Genomic DNA, 10,674 nt, shown 5'->3' with positions numbered 1-10,674 from the left:
TTCTTTTTTTTTCAGACAGCCCAATGCGGACTGGCCAACAGCCAATCAGAGTCTTGTTTACACTCTGTGACTGACAATGCTCTGGTGCCGCGCCAGCCAATCAGAGCTTACATACAGGGAGGGATTCATTTGTAAACATTTAGCATAATGTAATAACCAAAGTCCATAGTAATAACGCTAGGAAAATAGTGGAATTACTGTCTTGTCTGCATGATTCAGTGACGATTTTCAGAAATTGGCTTTAAAAGCACTTGCCGAAAAGCCTCTAGTGACTCTAAAGAAGGAAATAATATAGATAGTGAATGTTTGATATAGCAATGATTAGCAAAATGGTTTTTAAAGGGTGTTTTCAGTGACAGCTGAAAAATAGGCCTACATATCAATCCGTTAATTATAAAATATAATTTATTCAGCTTGGAAAACTTCAAAACTGGTGTGTTTTTAAACATTGCTGAATAAATGTATTTTAAATGTTTCACTTGTATCATTATTTTTCAGCACTTTTTATATTGTAGGGCTATTTATGACATACCTAGATCTTCAGGTCACATAGGAAGGAATGTGAACATATTTTACCCACTTTTAAAGGTGGTATAAATCTTTTTGATTTAGATATCAAACCCATTTAAGTTAAATCGGGGTATGCTATTCTTGATAGCACACATACACCTGAACCTCTAAAATGTATTTACATTAATTTGACATGTTTTCTTTTTTCTACTGTAAATATTTGCGATGCATTCAGGCTTAAAGCTCTTGGTAAATAGCAGGGTAATGTAAATAGTTTTCATTAAAATATATTTGGAGCATTATCCAAGTGGCTAATGTAAGTTGCATGCATCAATTGAATTGCAATTCTGACTATTTCTCTAAATTCTCTGCAGGCTGTAGACCTTTATATCTGCTATGCATTTTAAGCTTTGCTCAGGCTGCACTGAGCTCTATTGTAAGTGATTTAGACCATCCCGTGCTTTAAATCTGGCGCTTTTCTCTCTGTTTAGCATTGCCAGTCACCACACCATTGGCCTGACCTGCCGGCCAATCAGAACCTTCCGTATTTCCGGGCGGGCGGCACGAGCTAATTAACATGCAGGTATCCGACCAATGGGAGGGCGTGTTTACCCTGCCCCGAAACGCGAGGTACGCAGTTGCACCGGGAGAGAAACCGCTGCTCGGAGATCCGAGCCGCGATCCAGCCAGGCCGGAAGACTAGTCCCACTGCTTCCATAGACTGAACCAGCAGGCTACTGCACAGCCTCAGATGGAAATATTGTAGGATTTCTCTCTAGCCACATGGTTTATTTCAAATTTTGATTTTAAATGGGCGTCGCACTTGGCCTTGCTCCTTCCCTCCCTGTGTTTTGTGATTTTTTAATTTATTGTTATGCAAGGATTTAACATACCAGTAAGTAGTCATTTTTTATACTTGATTTTTTTTAATTGAATACAAATATTTGAAGGCCTGTTAACTCGTTGTAAGATGACAGAGGCTGTATTTTAGTCCAAAATGCTATATGTGACATTCTGTTCCTTATACACAGTGCAGTGCTATAATTTACAAAATAACAAAACAGGATGTGTGAGGTGTATCCTATGTGGAATAACTCGATGATTTAATGCAGTGAGCTGACAAAAAATAAATTACCTTAAATTGTTACTATTATGCCTATAATTATTATAATCGTTAGGTTACTAAAATTATTTACAATACTATTAATAACAATGTTATAGTTTATATTTTGACGTTAGGGGCATTTTTGTAATTAGGATAGATAAAATATTTAATTATTGATCGACTACTTATTTGCATGTTGTTTTGTTTTTAATTAGGTTATCCTTAGAAACGTGCCAGGCTTTGTATTTTTTTTTTTGCAATTGGCCAAGATTTAATAAATTGTTGAAAAATGTAGGCTATATTTTCTGTAAGTTGTCGGTGGGGTGTCGATTATGGTTTTAGTCAGGTTGCAATACCTACACTCTAAGCAGATCATTTGCACTGAGAGGACAGGAGACGTGTTTCTACCCGAACCGGTCGAGGTGCACTCCCTGCCGGCCAGCTCAGTCATGGAGAGCCGCCTGTCTCGCAGCGCGATCCGACCTCTACAGCGTAATTTGATTTATTATCTGCGTTTCTGCTTTCGATTGGATTCTGTAAAAAAAAACAACTACTTAAAAAAAAAGGGGGGGGCCTCTTTAAAAAAAAAAAAAAAAAAAATAATAATTTTTTTTCGAACATTATAGGCTGGAATGAAAGGAAGCAACCGTGTGTGTTTACGCTACGGCAATTAAATTCCTACGAACGTACATTGCGAACATTTACAAAGCAGCAGTCTCTTCACAGCCTCGTAAATGTTAAATAATTTTATTCTGAGGTTGTTAGTAGACATGGGCTTCATAGTGGGATGAATACAACAGCATGGCGAGGGGGAAGGTAATGGCTGACTGCAAAGCACTTTCTCAGTATGGAGACAAAGGCAGTCCTGCTGACGGGCGGCCATTCACCTTAGATCTCTACACAGTCCTCAAACTGGAGACCCAGCTATCATGTATGCAACAGCAAGGCTTTGTAAACGTTTCACATTAAGGATGCACACACATTAGATCAGGGAAGCCTCCGTGGATAACATTTTGTCCCAGGGAGCTCCGTATGGAAGGATTTTATTGTTGTTGATGTGGCACTGAATTGTAGGCTCGGCTGTAACTGGCTACATGGGGAGATAATAGTGCTGAGAGTAAAATAGCATATATGATTAAAATATGCCATTCTTACATATTGTAGAATTTAGTTTTTGTTGTTATTTAATTTATGGTGAAATTATGCTTTCATTTTGCTGGGGGCCCTTTTGCCACCCCTCCGAGAAACCCTGTAGGGACCCCAAATTGAGAATATTTAATATAAAACCACACATATATCCTCCTGTATTGAGAACATTCAGTCATCATTTATTTGTTTACTCATTTGGACCTATACAATTAAGCTGCCTTCTGTTTGCTTGCTTTGTTTTAATTACTCACAGCCATTAATGAGGGACAAGAAAAAGGGCTGTCACGTTTAGATGATTGTTGTAAAGACAAAAACGTAGCCTATATTTAGCAGTGAAATTACATTTTATTTTAATTCATGCAAAATGGGTTTTCTTCCCATCTCGACTATATACAATGCCATTTTTGTAGCATGGCAGAGTATAGCCTATAATGTATTTACAACTCCATTTGATTAGGCTACCTGACCTGAAATAGGTCAAGGCAGATGAAGACAGTGAGAGTGCAGTTATTCGCGCGCGCACACGCACACACACACACACACACACACACACACACACACACACACACACACACACACACACACACACACACACACACAAAGAGAGATAGAGTCCATGTCTTTCAGGAGCTGATGCATCTCTTATGCGGTATTTTAATTGTATTCTTATATTAAGTAGGTCTCTTATGATTTGTTTCGAAACTTTATAAACTGACAGTGCAGGTTCCTTCTTGTGCACATTGGTCGATGCATGGTGCATTCTTTTTTTCAATTGACAGTTTTATGATAAACAAGGATATTTTGTAGTTTGTAGAAGGTGCAAAATATAATAAATCTGATTGATTTATGCCAGTTGATATAGAAAATCACTGTAGACTAGGTGCAATGAGAGCTGGATTGAGGTTATGGAGGCAGAAAAACGCCTGTATCAATCCGAGACAATAGGACGAGCAGGAGAAGACAGGCAGCGTTGTTCACCTTGAGATGTAGGCTGAGTAGGATTCCATTATTTCAACCCACCCAAACAGGACAACAGACTTTCTCCTTCTCCTCTTTAGATTGTCGCAGCAATCACAATTTCATAAAACACATTTGAATATGCTATAACCATGATTTTGTGAGAGAGTGACAGTTGGCGACTGCTGACGTGGTATAGGCCTAATTGTTTATATATATATATATATATATATATATATATATATATATATATATATTAACATTATTAAATAGAATAGCCTATATAGAAACGTAAAATGTGTCTATCTACTCGTTGTGCCTGTGTCTGTGGAATATGAAGTGCTCTCCTTCATATGATGCATACAGTATATCCAGGCTGATCAATAGAGCTGAATGTGAGCATGGCTCAGTGGGCTTTTGGACGCCTCGCTGGCCGTTTCTATCAGCGGTAACTTATTTTACACCATGAGTTTTAGGTTTAAATGGGTCATTTCAGCTAGGCCTATATGCAAAATAAGCCATGATATGTGACAGAAAGGTATTACAGCGAAATTAACTGGGGCGGTAATGCTTAGTTTTCTTTTACATTCTTACCGCACTGTCAGTATTTTTGCATCGTGTAATTCTTAACGGGGCTTTCCATTTTTCTTGATAATGAAAATAGCTTTGGATTTCTCCTTTGACAGAAAAGATGATCGGGGGCTGCGTTATTGGCTGGGGAAGCCTGCGATCGACTGAATGCAACACATAGATCTGAAGGAAAGGATTATTTTATGGGTTGCATTTGATTTTTCTGACCTGCCCTATCCGGATTTCGGATTACTCAACATTCTTCGGAATGGAAGGACGGGATTTCGCTGCTCCGGCGCACCTCCTATCAGAGCGGGGCGCCTTGGTGCACCGAGCCGCCTCTCGGATCGCTCCCTCGGGCCACGGCTCTGTACAGCACGGCGGTCACTTCACGCCAGGGAAATACTACCCCTCGCACATACCAATGGCTCCCCACTCAGGTTAGTCAAACACGTACGGAGTTTTTTTGTCATACAAGAATGTAGCTACTAAAGTGTTTGTTCCCATCAACATTTATCTTATCTGAAAGCTGGCTGTTGTTTCAAATGCTCTTCTCATAATGTTGCGTTATAAAGCCTGTGCATTTGTCAGCGTGAGTGATAGTAGCCTAGCCTACAAAACTGATTATTTTTGCACAAAAAAATAATAATAAAAGACGGGGCTTTTTGTTTTAAATAAATGGTTGCTCAGGTGTGGCTGTTGACATAGTTTCCCTATTCAAATATCAGCTAATAAATCTGGTGAAATTTGATTTACACTACGCCTATGGAAAGCAATTTTGATTAAGCTGAATCAACATTTATAGCCTTAATATCTCAAAGGTAATAAAGACATGTTAGTTAAACAAATAGCCATTTGATAAGAGAGGTAAATGCCATGGTATTTAAAAATGGCATTAGAGATCTGTTTTAGTTTGTACTATGAAGTTGGACAGAGCACACTGGCACTGGTTTCCCACTGGCTCATGGGGCTGAATCTGAAATGAGATTTTGTCACTTCACGTTAAATTGACAAGTGTCACACCAGCTCAAAAAAATAAAAAATAAAAACCCTGGGCCATATCCAGCGCCATAAGCAAGCAAAGGATGAACGAGTCTGCATGGGTTTACAATGTATGGAGGTTGCAGGAAGAAGAGCTAGTAGAAAATCCTCCTCCTATATTGGGCTTCAAAGTGTAGGGGTGCAAATGTGTTCACAGTGCATTTATCAGATTTAACAAGTGACTTGGGTATCTTACATTCCCAAATGTGAATCTTTACAAACATGAGTACACACATTTGTGTCCAGATAGAACAGTCAGAATTTATAACTGCTGAATAGAAGAGTATATAACAGCTGATGCATTTTTTTTTTTTTTAAATATGGAGGTGGACATAATGTAGGCCTATTAGATTTAAATATATAACAATCTTGCACAGCATTGCAGTGGACTGAATCACAATATACTGTTGTAGCTTTTCATTTCCTCCACCCATGTAAAACAAAAGAGATTTAAATAAGTCACAATGGTGGCATATTGATTGCATCAAACAGTTACACTTCTGAAACAATGTGCTTTGAAAATATGTTAATGTGGCTTCTAAGAAACACATGTTTATGATGCAGTAGCTGAGGATTCTTGGGTCACTGGAGAGCAGGAAATAATTAGCCTTTTAAAGTTATTTGATGTAATGTATATCAGCTAAAATTATAAGGGGGCTAAGTGTAGGTGGTTGTTGTAGATTGTTAAATACAGCATCGACGTAACCTATGACAATGTTTTTTGTATTCTGCCCTTTTATTTTATTTGTTTATTCATGGTCGTTAAATGGTTTTACTGTATAGGCAGTATTCTGGTAGGCTAAAGATTCTAAATTAATTTGCAAAATCATGCTAAACACAAGGTATAATTAGTCATTCAGGAGAATTCATAGGCGCTGTTCACCATTCATCTCTCACCATTCTTGTTTGCTTTTGGCAGTACACACACACACACACACACACACACACACACACACACACACACACACACACACACACACACACACACACACACACACACACACACACACACACAGCCTGCATCCGTATGTTTTTTCTTTCTTTTTTCGTATGGCTGTTTTGTTGAGAGCATGAAGGGTAATGCTGGCTACAGGGTACAGGTGCTCCCCCAACCAGATTTGGTGTTTCTTTTGTAGTATTGTGCCGCACCAACACGAAGAACTACCCTCCAAATGTCATCACTGTTCAATGAGGAGCACAGGTGGTTTATTGTTCTCCCCAGCCTCCTCAGTAACACATGGGCGTGACTGGAGAGAAGTCTATCTAATATCCTCAAGATCTGGAGAATGACTTAATTCTTTACATTTTATTATTTTATTGAATTAACATGGAGAATAATTTTAGTTCACATATCTAAATCCCTTCTGGGCACTATAAGAATTATTTTGTTATTGTGCTCTGCTGATGTACAATCGTTGATTTATCTTAATAATATTTGAAAATGTCAAGCATGCCATAATGCAAATAGCTGGATGAGACATGGAGCATAATTCACAATTATTCATGGAATATATTTTTAAGATGGTAATTCATCAAAACAGCACACAATGCAAATTTATAATCCAGTTGACACAAGAAAAAAACACACAAAATTTTACCTTTTTATATGTCCAGATAATATATAATACAATCAGAAACATGTTAAGTATTTTTTTTGTTGCAATTTGTGTATTTTCAACAGTTAATGTTAATGAACTCTGTTGTTTTTTAGTTAGTTTACCCAAACGAATACAGGCCAGTCACACTATGTAAGAGCAGTAAAATGCTCGTTGGTTGTCTGACCAAACTGCTCCCAGACTGTTGTTTGTCTTGACAGGGCAGGTCATTAGTGTCCCTTCAAGTGTCCCGTATGCTAGCAACATTAGCACAACTGAGCATGTTGTTTGCGGATTGTGTTGGATCCCTTCAGTTTTCTCTGCACTTTCCCCCTGGGGACTAACTTGCACACTGGTTCACATGAATACTTTACAAAGAGCATGAATATTTCAGGGTTGATGTAAAAATGCATTCAGAGGCAGGTTTCTGATGTGGCTCCTTGAAAGGGCTCCTCTGACGTTGCAGAGTTATTTATTGTAAGCGCTCCCTTCACCCTCGCTGCTGGAAAGAGTGATGGCAGTTGCAACACCCTCCCTTGGCATTGTTCCTTTCCAGGTTATAGAATTTCAACATATTTTTGGGAGGAAATCTCTTTTATTTTTCCCGTGCACACTTGTGAGTTTGGTTGCAATCAAGCAACAACAAATACACACTCCTACCATCTTGCCCACTGAAGCACGATAACTTAGAACCGGTAGAGATTCTGTCAGTGTGCATTTGCCTCTGTCCATCTTCACCTACTACAAGCCAGTCATTTGTAATGCATGTCAGGTGGTCGATTTTATAGTTTGCACTTTCACTGTGTTCTGGGAATGTGACATTGGAGCAACTTCTCTTTGTGTGCTTGCTGATGCAGTGGGACAAAGACCTGTAAACTCATCTAATGCAGTTTAATTCAGCCAGTCCATTTACAAGGACTTTGAAATAGTAATTTTATCTCCTGCTGGCTCCGGCGCAGAGTTCGAGACTGTCTTCACTTGGCTGTGAGGCCTGGATTCAGATGTTGGATAGTGTCAAAGCAGGAGACACAGTGAAGCTGTCTTTACTGCTGGCATTTATGACTGGGGGCTCATCTTTCAGCCATATTGTTCTGATCAGTGTGCTCTGGCTGAGGTGTGGTTGTGTGGGAGCAACAGGGGTTTAGAGGCTGTCCATGGCTGAGCTCTGCTCTAAACACCCCATGTAATCAAAGGTCATATTTGTGTCATCTCGCTCACTCGGCCTCCCCTTCCTTTACATCTCCCCGGTCTCCCTTTCCATAAGCTGTCCTCGCTTTCCTCCCCTTCATTTCTCAGTCTCCTTTCTTTCCAGCAGGAAGACCCTTGTGTCTGGGAAGCGGTGGTCTTCCTGCCACCTCTGTTTTAGCCACCCTCCCCTGCCCTGGGCCATTGTTGCAGACCCCAGCTTTGTGTGTGTTTTACGGCTGCTGTTACAGATAAAAAAAAAAAAAAAAAACAGTCCCTTCCACCCCCTTTATTGTTTTCTGGTAGGATGTCTCTGTCATTCCCTTGGTTTTTATGTCCTAGCTGGATATCCAAGCAGCTTCCCCCTTCAAAGGTTAGCTATGCTGTCTGCCTAACCCCCTTTTTTTTTTTCTTCAAAGGGGAATAAATAACTTTACTGAGACTTTTATTGAACGTCTCATTGCTGGAATATCCCATGAGTCTGTGGTTGTTGAGAAGATGCTTCAAAGACAAACACAGGTGTTTGGTGGGGTTAGCAAAGGGCTGGTTACAACCAGAGTCTTTAAAAGAATAACCTCAGTAAGTGGGTTGTTTGTGGCAAGGGAGGCTGCTTCTTCTTCTTGGCCTTGTAGCTCTTGTGTTGTGAGTACTCCCAGTTCATACCCTGCTTCCCGTTGGCTTTACTTACCCCCCCCCCACCTCATTCTTGTTAACCCCAGACAAGAGTGGTGGCTGTAGTGTGTTGCATGCTCAGTGTAATTATTTAGCAGCACAGCACCCAGCCCCACTTAAAGCCAGGGCCTGTCTTTTGTTTCTAGATCTAACAATTTTGGGGGTGGGAGGTGAGTGAAAAGAAAACTGATATTCTAAATAACCCAAGTTAAATATTACATTTAAAAAGGCTATTTGTATCTAGGAGCGACTGTTGTGAAAGTAAATTGACAGAATGTGGGTCTTTGGCCAAGTTCCTTTTGACTCAGGCCTCGCCTGCTCCCTCTCTCTTTTGCTCCGGCTCTGCAAAACAGAGTGAGAACGTTGGCCTGTTCTCAGGCTCGTTTGTGGATTGTTGTGAGATGACACAGTTCAGATGCAATGTCACAGGAGTCTACCTGAATGGTGGAGGTGTTGCTTGGCGTCCTACACCTGGCTGAAATAGCACCTTGCCCAGTGCCGCTGCCATCTGTCACCTTACTCTGACACCCCCACTGAATGCCCAAATGAATTGCAAGGGCAGTCAATTGCTTTGAAAGAGTAGGTCTCTTGCATCTTTTCAGATACCTTTTGTTACCGGGGTAAAATGCGCTCACTGTGTTTTGAATGGTTAGAGGCATCAATATAATTTTTTTGTCACTATTAGATCATCATACCATGTGTCCAATAACCAGTCTTTAAAAAAAGAGTAACAGCATCTGGTTTCATTACACTAAGGTAACTTAAGTGACAGATTGGATATAAGATAAGCTATTTAATCAATTTCCTTTCTTTTGCATTTTTTTTTGCTCATCAGCAAAACTGTCCAAAGAAAATTAAGGCTTAGGTTGAGTGGGGCGATAAAAGCAGGGCTCTGGCTTTGCAACAGGAATTTGGCTAGTGAGTGGCCATGCTGCCTCAGAGACGGGCTCTTCAAACAGACCGCCACCCACACTACACCGTGTGGCATGGTGCCACAGAGCCCTCGCCTCGAGCATGGGGCGTGTACACAGGACAAACACAAAGGAGACCCACGGGTGAGAGTGACGGGCAGGGTAATACCTTCCTGTATCGGATTTCAGGGCATTGGATTTCAAAACCTTCCCATCTATTTTTACACTCAACACGAGGAAGTGAGAAGTTGCATTAAGAATCCAATGAGGCTATGAAAGTCTTTTGTTCACTTCCCATGACAAACACACACGCGCACACACACAACACTTAATAATAAAAAAAAAAAGCTGGACTGAAAATGTATTGTTGCAAGATTGAATAGTCAACCACTGCTGGTGGTTGCACACGGTTTTGTTTGTGATTTGGATCTCTCTCTCTCTCTCTCTCTCTCTCTCTCTCTCTCTCTCTCTCTCTCTCTCTCTCTGTGTTTTGCTCTCGTTCTTTTAATTTGGCCCCTCGTTCTCCCACCCTCTCCCAGTATCAGCCTGCCTCTCATCGGGCAGCCCCAGGCCCACCTCAGCGCATGGCCGTATTGCATGTGACAGCTGTTAGACATTATTAACGGCTCAAGCAGAAAATCCAGATTACTTGTTTTTTAATTTCAATTTTATTATTGTAATCGTTCAGTGAAAAGAACAAAAAAGGGCCGTTGCTCTATTGTTGTTAGCAGATTTGTGGTCAGTGACAATACTTTATGAGCGTGTGTGTGGTTATGTTTGGGTGGGTGGTTGTTTTTTTTCCCCTGTGTGTGTGTGTGTGTGTGTGTGTGCTGTGATCTCCAGACCCCCACACACACACACACACACACACACACACACACACACACACACACACTCTAGAGCCAAGGCACCCTGTGGTTGGCTGTGAGGCCCAGACAGGTGCATTGTTAACCCTCTAACGACTGTGTCTGTCCCTTCT

At 40.5% G+C, this 10,674-nt stretch overlaps 1 protein-coding gene across 3 annotated transcripts in view; it reads left to right on the top strand.

The window, feature by feature from the left end:
- The first annotated feature begins 1,160 nt into the window (after nt 1-1,160).
- LOC120574214 (BAH and coiled-coil domain-containing protein 1-like) overlaps nt 1,161-10,674 on the top strand; it is a 32,594-nt gene continuing 23,080 nt past the window's right edge. Inside the window, exons 1-2 of one of the 3 annotated variants that reach the window (XM_039824441.1) lie at nt 1,161-1,405; nt 4,408-4,731. In XM_039824441.1, coding sequence (XP_039680375.1) covers nt 4,560-4,731 — 172 coding nt within the window. In that variant the 5' untranslated portion in view covers nt 1,161-1,405; nt 4,408-4,559. Of the gene's footprint in view, nt 1,406-2,010; nt 2,108-2,527; nt 2,547-4,407; nt 4,732-10,674 lie in introns of those variants that run through there. The other 2 variants (XM_039824442.1, XM_039824443.1) reach the window with 2 other exon arrangements.

Source organism: Perca fluviatilis, chromosome 15 (assembly GCF_010015445.1).
Source record: "Perca fluviatilis chromosome 15, GENO_Pfluv_1.0, whole genome shotgun sequence".
Classification (NCBI taxonomy): Eukaryota; Metazoa; Chordata; class Actinopteri; order Perciformes; family Percidae; genus Perca; species Perca fluviatilis.
This window is presented reverse-complemented; position numbering and strand designations above follow the sequence as displayed.